Source organism: Podarcis pityusensis (genome assembly GCF_964106645.2).
Source record: "Podarcis pityusensis genome assembly, chromosome: 8".
In the NCBI taxonomy this organism is placed as follows: Eukaryota; Metazoa; Chordata; class Lepidosauria; order Squamata; family Lacertidae; genus Podarcis; species Podarcis pityusensis.
The window spans coordinates 59,658,530-59,673,895 of NC_138033.1; the positions used below are offsets into that span (position 1 = coordinate 59,658,530).

The window sequence follows — 15,366 nt, forward strand, 5'->3', positions numbered from 1 at the left end:
ACCCCTCTGCTCTAAACTGCCTGAGCTGAAGGCATTCTCTGTGGGGTATGTGGGGAGCCTGTGGCCCTCCAGATGTTACTGAAGCTCAACTCCCATCAGCCCCAGAAGAAATGGCCAAGGATGATGGGAGTTGTAGTTCAGCAACACCTGACAGGTCAAAGTTCCCCATGCCTGCCCTGTGACCACTCAGTGCTTCACCAAAACATTAAAGTTATCAATGATTCTGAACTGCTGCAAAAATTAAACCTTTCTCTTCTTTCTTTCTTTCTTTCTTTCTCCCTCCCTCCTTCGTTTTTCTTCCTCTTGTTCCCTCCTAGGTACTGAGCCAATTTACGTGACAGATCCTTTCCTCTATTCGTTCCTGTTGATGTTCCATAAGCTTGTACACTTATTCTTAGACCACTGATGGACTTCTTTATCTGATAATCCTCAGCCAAATGAGAAGGAAACTATTTAAAACAAAAACAAAAAACACACGGAAAAAGAACCCTCAATGAGAACTAGAATCTTAAAGATGGACATAAAGAGACTGGAAAAGAAGCATGAACACATTCAACAAGGGGAGGGGTAAAGCATATTTTTGGGACATTACACAAAGGTCAGTCACCTGAAATAATGCATCTAGTTTCAAGATTCTATGGTATCAATGCCCTGTTCCACACAAGGTAGCTATTATTTCTCTCTTTTCCAACGTCTTTTTTTTCTAAACCTTTCCTCTGACAATTAATTTTGCACGAACTGTTGAACAGTTGCTTTTATGATGATATGTAAAGACATGGGGGGGGCAAAGCCCTTCTAAGGAAGGGTCCTATTTTTTAGTAGATTATTGTGGTTAGGCTTTTTATGTTTATTTTTATTATTTCCTTTCTCCTCCTCCCTTCCCCTCCCCCTCTTTTTTAATTAAATTATTTCTTTTGGGGGGAACTCTTGATTTTTTAAAAAGGCACATCTTACCATAATGGATATTCACTGTCGATAATATTTATTTTTAAATATAAAAAAAGAGAAAGATTGGAAACAAGGTAAGACATTTGTTTATAAACCGTATTGTATATTGCTGAATAACAGTTGAATTAAAAAAAAGAGATTTTGAAATAACATTTCTGCATTGAGGTATAAATTTCCACCAAAAACAAACAAACCATGAAAAATCCAACATTGTGCTGCTAGATTTCTTAGAGCAGGGAGGCTTTTTTCCCTCATGTAAAGACGCACACATAAATACCATTAATCTTTAGACCTAATGCTCATTCTCCCCTGCTTTCAGCTGGGTCCATAAAGGGAATTAGTCCTTGTTCCTATCCAGATGTGAGGGGCTTGTGTCCCTCCAGCTGTTGTAGAACTACAACTCCCATCAGTCCTGGAAAACGTGGCCAATGGCCAGGGGTGATGGGAGTTGCAGCCCAGCAACATCTGGGGGGGCAAAGTTTCCCCACATCTGTTCTAAGCATAACCAGCAGTTGCTCGCAAGCCAGTTCTCTGGAATCTACCAGCATCTGTCACTGAACAGAAATTCATAGGGCAGGATGAGATGACCTGTTTACTGAAGGACATTGCAAGGCAGTGGAGGAGGTGTAGGTTAGGTGAATGACTGAGGGAGCAGGACCTCAACAACCAACACGGGGCTCTGCCAGCCATTCGGCAGCCACACACCTGCACAGTGCTAAGTTTGGAGCCCACCATCCCATGAACCCCTCCATTCGAGGTGAGGGACCTCCCCCGTACAAAAGTGGACGTTGGTATGTTCCTATAATCCTATAAGCAAGAGTCTTCTGTCCAAACCCATACTGTGTGAGCACATTGCTCCTGCACAAGCAGCCTTTCCCATTCGCTTCAGCTACACTCTGGAAGTGTATACTCAATTCTGGCCAAACTAAGCCTCCCAGAGCAAAATATACATGCAGAGACACTGCCTGAGTTAATGCTAAATATATTACTTCTGGTACATAGCTGCTAGAGGGCCGTGAAAATTGGTGTCCCCAGCTTTGAAGACTCGTCTACCTGTGTACTATCTGAAACCAAAGGGACACCTTGGTTGCCAGATGTGAAATATATTGGAAATATTTTCAGCTCTCATATGCCACTACTAGGTACATTTGGAGACCCAGTCATCTTCGACTCTGGAGCTCTTCCCCGACCAAGGAGGATACAGCTCTGTCTCTGTGGTGCAATGGGTTGGTGTGTCTGGCTGCTAACTAGAAGGTGGGTGGTTTGAGTCCACCCAGGGATGGCTGTAGGCAGGATTCCTGCATCACAGGGGGCATTGGAATGGATGACCCTCAGGGTCTCTTCCAATTCTACAGTTCATAATTGAGGTGCTGGACGACATCACGCAGATCCAAGTGGCCATCTCACGCAGTGGCCATCTCATTTTTATATGCACATCAAGGTGTCAAATTGTGAACTACTGGTGATATAGATATAGATATATAGCAGCCTTTCTCAACCTGTGGGTCCCCAGATGTTGTTGAACTACAACTCCCATCACCCCTAGCTAGCAAGGGCAGAGCTCAGGGATGGCCTCAGTCCAGTATACCTGAAGGAGCGTCTCCACCTCCATTTTTCTGCCCGGACGCTGAGGTACCAAACTTTTAGAAGACATCTGAAGGCAGCCCTGTTTAGTGAAGCTTTTAATGTTTAATAGTTTATTGTATTTTGGTGTTTTGTTGGAAGCCACCCAGAGTGGCTGGGGAAACCCAGCCAGATGTGCAGGGTATTAATTAATTAATAATAATAATAAAAATAATAATAATTGGAGTTGTAGTCCAACAACATCTGGGGACCCACAGGTTGAGAACCACTGATATAGAGGGATAGAGAGATAGATGATAGATAGATAGATAGATAGATAGATAGATAGATAGATAGATGATAGATAGATAGATAGATAGATAGATAGATAGATAGATATAGATAGATAGATGATAGATAGATAAATGTGCCACTAAGGGGAGGGGCGCATCATGTCAACTTTCAGACACTCCAAGCTGACTTGGACTATCTCTTCTGATATTTGCCTGCAGCTGGTGGCTTTTGGCCTTCCAGCAGAGAATCTGTCCACTCGCTACTTGATCACTGCATCATAAGAACGGAATGAATGGATCTTACGCTGCTGGCACAGCAGCCTGAATATCAGAGCAATGAGGGGGTTTTTTTATTCCTTTGTCTGGAGCCTCCAGGGAGCTCCAAGCCCCCACCAAGACGCAGTTCCCTGAGTGCCATTTCAAGAGGTTGAAAACCCTGAAACAGATGTGAGAGTCCTTGGCAGAATGCATCTCTCTCTCTCTCTAATATACCTCAACAAAGCACTTAATTAAGGAGTTGCTGAGGCTGCCGCTGTACAATGGGCAACCTGGCTGATTGTTTCCACAAACAAAGCAATCTGAAGATGGCAGAATCTACAGGACCAGTGCTTTAAAAGGATGCCAGCAACTTGCAGTCAAAGCACTGACAGATTCACACTATGATTAACTGCATCCTCCTCTCTCAGAAGCATAGCGTAGAGTTGGAGAGCTGTTTCAGAGCCACAACTGTTCAAAATCCTCTCTTCAAACTAGTGGTTGCAGCGAGGGAATTTTGAGTACTGGACTTGGTAGTTGAGCTCAGCGCTTGGAACTAACTAGTTCCATTTCACAAAGTTCACTGAATCTTGGAACTGCACCCGCAAGTAGTTCCCAGAATTGATGGGCGAAATGAACATGAATTAAATTTGTTTGGTGGTGGAGCGTTGAATGATTTCATCTTATTATTAGCTGTTTTATTTATAGCATTTATGTCCCACCTTTTCCTCCAAGGATCTCAAGGTGCCGTGTATGGGTCTTCCCTTCTGCATTTAATCCCCACAGCAACCCTGTGAGGTAGGTTAGGCTAAGAGGCAGTGACTGGCCCAAGGTGAGCTTCATGGCCAAGTGGGGATTTGAACCGTAGTCTGTCCCAGGTCTTAGTCCAACACTTAAACCACTATACCACACTGGCTCTCTTCAACTTCATTCTCTTCCATGTAGTTCTTTTCGCTCTTTAGACTATTTGGGCTTTGAAATAAATTAAACTTCTGTTCCACTGAGTGTGCATGTCTGTGTTGATATTTCCTTAGCCTTCTTAAGTACATTTTATACTTTATCACAGCAGCTTGTAAGTTCTGAACTCGGGGCGGGCGGGATGCAATTTTTATAAAAGCGCACAGTTTTGCAAGCTATTTCTCCTAACACAATGTATTTGTGTATGTCATTTTCAACAACATCTCAGTTCTTGTGCACGTGCTGCCTTAATATAATGCATTTTTATAAATGCTCTTTGCATTGGAAAAATTTGGACAGATTCCAGAGGGATGGCTGTGTTCAGTTAATGAATTGTTTCCGGAAGTGTGAACTGGATCAAACTGGGTTTAAATGCAAACAGAATCGAATTTCCCCATCTGTCCCTGCTGTAGAGGCATGCATTCTTGCCATGCCCTTGCAAACTTGGTAGAGGATTTTGAAACAAAAAGATTCTGTCTCCCAAGGCCCCTCTAAATCCAAGCTGCCCTCTGAAATTCCAGGCTCTGGATAAACACCGATTCAGTCCAAATGAATCACATGACTTGAGCTGGTGACATTGCCCTTGACTCCCTGTCTTCCCTCTACATTTACTCACTACATTTTAGTCATACAATCAATTATCTGTGCAAGGGTTTGACATCAATTAAAGGCTTTTGTGTGTGCTGAGAAACCGTATGTAATAACCAAGGGGTGTTATTCTTTTTTTTTTCCCATCTCCCCTGCATCATCCTTTAATCACATTAGAAGAATGGACTGTGGGGAGCACGAAGGGAAGAATTAGAAGCAGAGGTGGGGAGGACTTCTTTTTTTTTAATCAACAGTGAAATCAGAATTCATTTGTATGATCCAGCAACTACAAATTTTTAAAAAATGAAAGGAACTGCCATGGCTCAGTAGCAGAGGACATGCTTTGCATGTCAAAGGTCCCATGTTCCATCCTCTTCTTTCCCCGGCATCTGCAGGTAAGGCTGCCTACCTGAAAACTTGGACAGCTGCTGCCAGTCAGTGTTGGGAGAACTGCGCTAGATGGACCAATGGTCTGACTCAACAGGAAGCAGCTTTCCTGTGTCTGTGATGGAAGATGTCCTGTCCTCGCTCTGGAACTACGACAGGGATGAAATATTGCATCAGGTTATTGGGGGCATAATTACCTCCCCCCACCCAACTGGATTATTCCTTTTCTTTAGGGCTAGCACGGCTGAGGAAAGCAGGTCTTGCATTTTGCTGTACCCTTTTCCCCAACTCACAAAATCAGTCCTCACTCTAAAAAGCTGATCTTGCTATCATCCATATTGACTTCAACCTTATTTTTTTATTTATCTATTACAGTTATGTCCTGCCTTTCCTCTAACAAGCTCAAGGTGGTGTGCACGGGTTTCTGCCTTCCCCATTTTTATCCTCACAACAACCCTGTGAGGTAGGCTGGGCTGAGAGATGGTGGCTGGCCATTGAGGTCACCCAGTGAGCTTCATGGCTAGGCGGGGATTTCAATCTTGGTCTCTCGCAAGTCCTGGTCCAGCACCCTAACCATCACAAGAGTTTGTCCATGTGATGAAAGACTGGGGAGAGTGATGTGAGCCTCTCCAAGTGGTGAAAACATCATTGCTATACATACCTGCTTTCGGTGAGGTTAATTCCAACTTTTACACAGCTTGTCAAGTGTAGCAGTGAATTTCTTGATTTGGATTAGATTTACTTCTTATTACCGTATTTTTCGCACTATAGGACGCACTTTTTCCCCTCCAAAAATGAAGGGGAAATGTGTGTGCGTCCTATGGTGTGAATGCAGGCTTTCACTGAAGCCTGGAGAGGGAGAGGGGTCGGTGCGCACCGACCCCTCTCGCTCTCCAGGCTTCAGGAGAGCCCCAGCGCCAGCCCCACAAGGTCGGGGGACAGAGGGAGGCGGAACGCCGCCATCCCGCTGTCTCCCGAAGTGGTTTGGAGGCTGACGGCGGGAGACCCCGCCGCCGGCCCCGCAAGCTCCGGGGACAGCTGGGAGACACAGCGCATCTCCCCGCTGTCCCCGGACCTGATCGCAAGGCGGGCGGCAGGGAGAAGAGCGCTTCTCCCCGCTGCCTGCCCGCAAGCTCCGGGGACAGCAGGGAGACGCAGCGCGTCTCCCCGCTGTCCCCGGACCTGATCGCAAGGCGGGCGGCAGGGAGAAGAGCGCTTCTCCCCGCTGCCTGCCCCCAAGCTCCGGGGACAGCGGGGAGACGCAGCGCGTCTCCCTGCTGTCCCCGGACCTGATCGCAAGGCGGGCGGCAGGGAGAAGAGCGCTTCTCCCCGCTGCCTGCCCCCAAGCTCCGGGACAGCTGGGAGACGCAGCGCGTCTTCCCGCTGTCCCCGGACCTGATCGCAAGGCGGGCAGCAGGGAGAAGAGCGCTTCTCCCCGCTGCCTGCCCCCAAGCTCCGGGACAGCTGGGAGACGCAGCGCGTCTTCCCGCTGTCCCCGGACCTGATCGCAAGGCGGGCGGCAGGGAGAAGAGCGCTTCTCCCCGCTGCCTGCCCCCAAGCTCCGGGACAGCTGGGAGACGCAGCGCGTCTTCCCGCTGTCCCCGGACTTGATGTCAAGGTGGGCGGCAGGGAGAAGAGCCTTCTCCCCGCTGCCTGCCCCCAAGCTCCGGGGACAGCTGGGAGACGCAGCGCGTCTTCCTGCTGTCCCCGGACCTGATCTGAAGGCGGGCGGCAGGGAGAAGAGCGCTTCTCCCCGCTGCCGGCCCCACAAGCGCCTGGGGGGGAAATAATTTTTTTTTCTTTATTTCCCCCCCAAAAAACTTGATGCGTCCTATGGGCCGGTGCGTCCTATGGTGCGAAAAATACGGTACTTCATAACCATTTGATTGTAAAAAAAAAGAAAAGCCCTCAAAGCAATTTACAGAAAAAGAAGATACAACAATAAAATTACCAATAAGAAGAATTAACAACAATCATTTAAGACTTTTGAAAAGTTAAAAATAACAATAGATTAAAACTTGCATCTACTTCCTAAACATTTGGGTAGGCTTGCCTAAAAAAACGGTTTTGAGCTGGCACCAAAAAGTTTACAGGGAAGGCGCCCTCATGTTATCAATAGGCAGGGAGTTCCGAAGTGTAGGTACTGCCATACTTAAAGATCCAGTTATGATCGAGTTCTTATGCAACACTTAAAATAGTGCTAAAGTGGTCGAGTGGGTGCATGTCATAGGCAGAGGAGCTTTGAAATCCTCCCCCCCCCCCCCCGTGGTGCTTTGAGAGTCCTACTTTTTTATTACTGACCGTGTTTGCAAAGGACGAGAGTTGGGCACAGTGCATCTGCCGTGGCTTTGATCGACAGAGGCCTGGGGCAAGCCTTACTCCTTCAGAAGAAGTCTATGTTCTTTCCAGTGCAGGCTGTCATGGTGGATTAGAAATGGACACTGGCCTAGCTGTACAAAGGCTTTGTGGTTTTGGGTGTGTGTGTGTGTGTGTGTGTGTGTGTGTGTGTGCATCCTCCCCAAACCTAATCTCCTTCAGTTCTGAAGCCTTTAGGAATCTAACAATGGGTTAGCTGAACCTTTGATGTGCTACATTAAATCAAAGTGCCATCTGGGTGCTGTGGACGGTTTCTAACTTGTACGGACAGTGTGCATCAAAACAGGTCACAAACTCTGGCTGTGCCACAGCACCGAGCAGCGCAGGGTTAAAGGACGTAGCAGGCAACCCAACAGCCTGCATCTTGATGAGAGTGTCTATTTTAAGCACATTGCACCAGTGCTCTGGAATCTACATTGACTTCTTCTAAGCATTCTATGCACAAAGCAATGGCCTCTTCTTAACCAGCAGAGCCCTATGTGGCTTGGGGCATAAGATACTCAGGACAATGACATAGATGTCCTTTAAAAAGCGAGAGAAGTAGATGGGAAGCAACTTCACTGCCCTGCAATGCACTTACATGTGGGGGGGGTTCTGTCCTGGAGAGCTCAGCTGTGGAGAGGGGGAATGGTGCCACCGTTTTCTAGCATGTCGAGGAAAAGCCAGTTATGCTGAGCATGCATTGGCTAGCACACATGCCGTCACCAACTCCATTCTCTAATCTCATCCCAGCCTTGCAACTGTTCTTAAAATGTTTGCAAATTGGGAATTATGAACGTGACGTTGCATGCCACCCCGGTCTCCAAGTTGTGAGAGATTCCAGGGGTTCTGTTTCCATGAAACGAAAGTGAGCAGAGACTGTGATGTCTTTAGAATATATGGTTTTATTGGCAGATATATAAAACCTGAGTTTAAAATGGAGATGCTCCCAGCCTGAACACCCCAAGAGATCTGGCTTCTCTATTTGGCACCACTTTTGATCCTGCACAGAGCGAGCATGTTTCTGCTGTCTCTTGCTTCCAGCCTGCTTCCTGCTTAGCTTGCACACACCACTCTGGCTTTTGTTATCCTACCTAGCAGCAAATATGTGGAGGAAAGGCCCACCCATTACCCTATACAGCACCATCGTTTAGTTGTAACTCTTGCAACCTAGCTCATTCTTTGCGGAAACTGATGAGGACATTGTCATACACACACACAAAAAAGTTTGACCAGCAAGCTCCTCTGTTAGATGCACTCTGTTAGAGGGATTCAAAACACAATGATAAATGAATGTTAATGCTTAAACAGGTGTGGAACCTCTAGAAGCTGAATGTGTTCCTTCCTGGACTCCTCCCATCTTATGTGTGTGTGTTTGTCTCTGTTGCCTCCCTGTTAGTGGTGAAGTGGGTGACAATTAGAGAGATCTTTTTGGCTTTGGCCTTCTGTCTATGGTAGGGGCAGAGAACCTCTGGCCAGCAGGCTGGATTCAGCTCACACCCTGCCCCTGCTCATCCCCATCCTGCCAACATCAGCTGGGAGGTGAGCTTCCATTAGTGCAAATGGGACCTCCCCCATCCCAAGCCTAAATGCCTTGTATGGGGGCAGCTGCAGAAGGAAGAGTTAGCCCTCTGCATGCCCTCTTCAAAAACTGGGGGAGGGACACCCTGAGAGGGTAGCAGCTGATGAGAAAGAGTTAACTTTATCCTCTTTGTCTAATGCCACCAATGTTCCCAAATGCTTTGTTTTCGAGCATGCAGAACAACAACTCCTTGGAGTTCTTCCCCTGCACCTGCTCCAGAGGGACCTTAGGAGCCCATCCTCAGTGGCCAACTCGCCTCTTTTCACTCCGATTGGCTCCTATTGGCATGAAAGGTGAGAAGACATATTCTCATTGGCTAAGAAGCTCCCCTTTCATGTTAAGTGGGTGGCTCTTGGATGCTGGAGAAAGGGACCCTGCTACAGAAAGGATAACCTACACACACACACACACACACACACACACACAAAATCCTATACCACTGCATCTCCACTTGTGAGGAATGATTGCAAGAGCAGGGCATGCTTAGCCTGGAAAAGAGAAGATTAAGAGAGGAGGGCACAATGGAGTTCTTCATGCAGGAGATGGTGCAGACTAGTGGTTAACATGCAAGCTCGTATCCACAGCATCTCAAGGACCCAATATATTTCAGGCTCAACCAGAGGTTCGTCAAGTTCATTTTTCATTATCCCTGAAATTCAGGCAGTTATTATTGCAAGTCCCTCAGTACTTCTATTTAATAAAAAAGGAACTGAAAAATTTGATGGGATCAAAAATGTTAATGTCTTAATTAATGCTTTTAGCCAAGAGAAGATTGGTGGAGGGTAACTGTGAGAATATTAATTCAAAAACTATGATGCAGTGCAGTTAAAAAAGGAAAAAGTAATGGACAAGCTGCAACCAATGCCTATAGCATGCTCCTATTCCTGTCCACTCAGAAGCAAGTTTAATTCAGGTAAGTGGATACAGGGTGGCCACCTTAATTTATTTTTATTCATTTACTTAAAATGCCCTTCATCAAAACAGATCCCATGGCCTCTTTCAACGATAATGTGAACAACAGCATTATAGAAAATAAATTAGCTTAAACCTAATGACAATACAATAAAACACTAGCAGCCGTAATGAAAGACAGTGGATAAAAATTAAAAAGCAGGCTTGAGGGTTTAAGGGGTTTTGTCAGCCAGAAAGGGCAATGGTGAGAACACATATCCCTTAAGTAGTTTTATATCCCACTGATTTCAGTAGGAGAGTTGAACATGCAGTCGTCCCATGGAAATCAGTAGAGTTCTGACTGTGTACCAGTATGCCCTTTTACTCAGAAGTAAATTCCACTTTGTTCAATGGTGCTTATTCCCAAGTTGGGCTAGGCAAAGCTGTCCAATTCATGGCTGGAGAACCTGCAGTCCTCTGGATGTTGTTGGACCGCAGCTCCAAACACTTGTCAATTATATTGTTATAACTGCATCATAAACATGAGACACCAGGTGGTCCTGTAGGGCAGTGATCCATCACCAATGGGATTTTGCACTGAGAACTTTTATAGCGCTTTTTTCTATAGCGGGGTTTTTTAAAAAAAATCAGTATAGATCCAGCCTGGGTTTCTCAATCTCTGATGAAGCTTTGGGAGGGCAATCCTATACCTGCTTGCCTAGAAGTAAGCCCTGTTGCAATCAATGGGATTTACTTCTGAGTAGACCTGTACAAGATTGCACTGTTAAGTATACTTATATGAAAGTATCTTGGCGACCTGATTCATCAAAAAGTGATCAAAAAGATCTGAACTGAACTGGCTAATTGCCTGAAGACCATAGTCTTACTCCCAGTCATTGCTGAGTTAGCAGAATAATCAGGGCATTTGCTGAACATGCAATGCTTTGCTCAGCAGGGGCTGAAGGACCACACCACCGTCTACTGCAGGGGATGTTATCCCCCTTCTCGCTAACACTTCAGTTCAGGATAATTGAGGCCTGTGGGCAAACGGTACTCAGTAGCTCCTGCCCCTGTGTGTTTGTCTGTTTGAAGTCAGCTGGAGGAATAACTATTCTGGGCAACGATCCAGAACAAGCATTGCCTGTTGCGGCTATTGATCAACCTGTTGGAACAACAGGAGGCCATAAGCACTCTGCGGGGACAAGCAGTGTAGGATTCTGAGGGAATGCCAGCTAACATGAATCAAAGAAGGATGCTTAGCCTTGGATCAAGGTAACATCACATACACTACCAAATTTTGCCAGATTTGTTCCATATTGATAGTTCAGCTTTAGTTACAGTATTTCAACATGCAGGTTTTAGTTTATTTCATTTATTTTTACCGGTACTGGCAAAACCAGATGTATCTTTACCTAGCGATGAATCAAATAGGTCCATTAAAATTAACAGCGCTTCTTACGGGGCTTGTTTACATGATCACTCATCGCGAAAGGGCTTTCAAAATCCACCCAAAGTTTCCCCCTTGTCTTCTTTATGCATTTATTTAAATCATTCCTATACTGCATCACATTTCCTGATGAAAATCATGCACTCACTGCTTTTGTGGGAGGGAAGTTGCTAATTGCATCTTATTATTCAGGCTGCAGCATCAACAGATCATATTTTTTTAAATATATATTTATATATATTTTAAATATATAAATAAAAATAATCTTGCATGTCACATGTCCTACCTTGTTTGGACATCCCTTCATAGCTTCAGTAATTTAATTTAGTTTTTAAAGGTATGTTGGATACAGTCATGCATTTAACATAACATTTCATTTGGCCCTGAGAACTTGCAGAGGTGTCAGAGAAAGCAGCCCTGGGCAACGTAGGCCGAGGTTACATACAGATTAGTGGCTTGAAACACAGCAAGGTCAGTCTCCCACCACCCCTGCTGTACTTCAAGACACATTTTTACATTGCTGTACACACCAGAGAAAGGATGGGGATGTCTTCACCCAACACCCTTTACTTAATTTGTTTCTCCAGGCCAAACTCCACTGAAGCTGTCATGTGTGCAATGGCTGTCTGGAGTGTAGACACCTCAGCTTAACCATAGCTGCGGTTTCAAAATCGAATGGAAGACACATCAACCAGCAGTATTTCTCAAGAAATTACAGGATACAGGATGGATTGTGACTAATATCAAGTGTCCTTGGCTTCAAACACCAGCGGTAGAAACACTCTGGAGCCAAAGTAAACAGTAATGCACACACAAGCCAAGAGTCTGACTCAGTAGAACGCATATATTTATATACAGTAGCTGCGTTGGTAGTGCATGAAAAAAAATTGGATAGGGGTACGGATTGGGATCTTGGTTCAGTGCCATTGCCCTTCCCTGTCATGCAATGCAATGCTACATACCTTTACTCAGAAGTAAGTCCTACTAGGCTTGCTCCCAGATAAGTATGCCTAAGACTACAACCTTCAAAGATGGAAACAATCCCAGGACTCCTGGAATTGTAGGCACTGAGATTTAACAGGCTTTCAGCAACTTCATTCATCCAAAAACTCAAACCCTGTTTTAAAAAGATGTGGTTATTATCAGTCTCTTTAGGGTGTCTCATTTTCTTGTGCAACAGCCCAGAGCTTGTACAGAGGCAAACTTTTGCAAAGGAATCATCCAGCGGTTTTCTGTTTTGCAAAAAAAGAAGAATTTGTCAACACGATCATAAATGCGCATGGGTGATTCCAGCAAGTTTAGGGATCATTACCCAGGGATAATTTAAACCTCGCTGCAGCGGTGTGGTGCCAGGAAGTGTACAGCTCATGCTCACTGCCATGAAAAGGCCATGTGTCTCACACTGCGCGTCTCACTCCATTCGGCGATCATCTGCTGTTGCTGCTGCTGCTGCTGCTGCTGCTACCACCACCGCCACCGGTGACATTTGCAGAGCTGGAGACAAAGCAGCCACCTGATTTGTTGCTTACAATGGAAAAGCCAATTAAATCATGAAACAGGGAGCGCAGGAGCTGTTTACCTGGATGCAGCACAGCATCTGACAGCCGCAAATGGGAAGAGAGAGCACAATAAAACTTGGTATTTGAAATTAGTTGGTTCCCTTAAGCAGGCCTGCTGAGATTACATCCTTACACAGCCACTTCCTGCTTATGAGCTAGCTTGAAGGGGAGACGAGGAATATACAGTAATTGGCATAGTGAAGGATGGTGCTGCACAGCAGTTGTAACCCTTTTTAGACAGTCAATGCAGACTGACACACACAAACACACACACACACACACACACACACACACACACAGCAGGATCGCAGCAGTAGCTTCTCCCCTAGGCCCTAGTATACATGCATTCAGTGCGTCGCAGTGAATAGACCCAACACACATGCTTGACATTCCATTGGAAACCATGCAAAAAGTACACACGTGTGCAGTTTGTGTAAGGTCTGTTCACACAATCCACTAGGCGGTGCACCTAGTTCACAAGGGAAGTGTATGGCCACAATCCTGATTTTGCCTTCCCACCACCAACCCAAGTAAGTGAATGAGGAGAAGGACGAGTGGATGCTACTAATAAGCACAGTGACGAAATTCATAGAAGCATCACCATCACCATCCCCACCATTATTAACCATCCTTGAGCATCTTCAGCTGGAGGTGGCGCTGGAGGAGACTTGAGGAGACGAAGGCACGGGCACATTCTGGAGGGACGTAAAAGTTGCAAACTTGTATACTTGGTACAAGAGAGCACAAACTATTGCCCTTACGGAAAAATTGACTCACCAATTAAGATTGGCAAGAGGAACAAAGCACAAAGACACCTTTGCGGGAGAATTCTCCAGAAAACCACAGACTTATACTAATTTGTGGGCTGTGTAATAAGAATGTGTTTTACAGATGTATAGAGTTATAAATAGTGGTGTATGTATGGAGATACAGGTTTTCATAATAATTTTTTTTGGGGGGGGGGTCCTCCGGGGAAATTTAAAGAACTAATGGCACCTCCTGTCTCCCAGCTCAGCCTATGCCTCCACCACCCACCCTTGTCTCTTTCCTACCTTATCAAGCCTTTCAAAACCAAGGTCTAATCCTTGTTGTTTAGTCGTGTCCGACTCTTCGTGACCCCATGGACCAGAGCACGCCAGGCACTCCTGTCTTCCACTTCCTCCCGCAGTTTGGTCAGACTCATGTTTGTAGCTTCGAAGACACTGTCCAACCATCTCGTCCTCTGTCATCCCCTTCTCCTTGTGCCCTCAATCTTTCCCAGCGTTAGGGTCTTTTCCAGGGAGTCTTCTCTTCTCATGAGGTGGCCAAAGTATTGGAGCCTCAGCTTCACGATCTGTCCTTCCAATGAGCACTCAGGGCTGAATTCCTTTAGAATGGATAGGTTTGATCTTCTTGCAGTCCATGGGACTCTCAAGAGTCTCCTCCAGCACCACAATTCAAATGCATCAAATCTTTGGCGATCAGTCTTCTTTATGGTCCAGCTCTCACTTCCATACATCACTACTGGGAAAACCATGCTTTAACTATACAGACCTTTGTGGGCAAGGTGATGTCTCTGCTTTTTAAGATGCTGTCTAGGTTTGTCATTGCTTTTCTCCCAAGAAGCAGGCGTCTTTTAATTTCGTGACTGCTGTCACCAACTGCAGTGATCATGGAGCTCAAGAAAGTAAAATCTCTCACTGCCTCCATTTCTTCCCCTTCTGTTTGCTAGGAGGTGATGGGACTAGTGGCCATGATCTTAGTTTTTTTGATATAGGTCTAATCCTACCCTGTTACAATGGAGCCAACTCCTAGGGGCTGACAGGGCTTCAACCCTCCCTATAAAATATTTGAGGGGGCTGGGCCCCCCAAAGTTGATTGGCATTGCTGTTCAAATGGTGTGTGTGCACCACATCATTTGATTGATTATGCAAGGCAGGGCTTACCTGCCCCCCCCCCCCGAAAAAAATATTATATTCAAGTTGGCATCCATGCCCTGTTAAGAATTCTGCTTTACTGTAAAGGGGTTGGGTGCAAACAAGGCCCAGAAAGTTTGAAAAGAATACTTTGTGCTCATCTCAAAAGGGCCTGATGTAATCACAAACGTCGCTTAGCAAATGTTTAGAAAGTCTCGAAATGCTTTCAACCCAATATAAACCATGGCACTTTCATGAATGATTCCCACTGGTAAATCATTTACACTGCTCATTCCCACCTAATTGGGGTTCAATGAAGTGGGTAATTCAAATGCTGCAGAGCTTGAGGATCTAAAGAAAGGTTTAACCACCCATACAAAACAGCGAATGGGAGAGAAAAGTAGACCAAGGAACCTGGGAAGCTGTTTTATACTGAGTCAGATCCATTGGTCCATCTAGCTCAGTATTGTCCACAATGACTGGCAGTGACTCTCCAGAGTTTAGGGCAGGAATCTTTTCTAGCCCTGCCTGGAAATGCTGGGGGCTGAACTTTGGACCTCTTTGGTCAAACCTGCATATAAAAATGTGTTTATTAGGGATATTTCACAGTGAAATGCTGATGAAGTTTCATGAATATTTTTAAAAT

At 45.5% G+C, this 15,366-nt stretch overlaps 1 protein-coding gene across 2 annotated transcripts in view; it reads left to right on the forward strand.

The window, feature by feature from the left end:
- VSTM2B (V-set and transmembrane domain containing 2B) overlaps positions 1-1,075 on the forward strand; it is a 36,724-nt gene extending 35,649 nt beyond the window's left edge. For both annotated transcript variants that reach the window (XM_081015564.1, XM_081015563.1), the window contains exon 6: positions 318-1,075. In XM_081015564.1, coding sequence (XP_080871690.1) covers positions 318-406 — 89 coding nt within the window. In that variant the 3' untranslated portion in view covers positions 407-1,075. The remainder of the gene's footprint in view (positions 1-317) is intronic.
- The last annotated feature ends 14,291 nt before the right edge of the window (positions 1,076-15,366 follow it).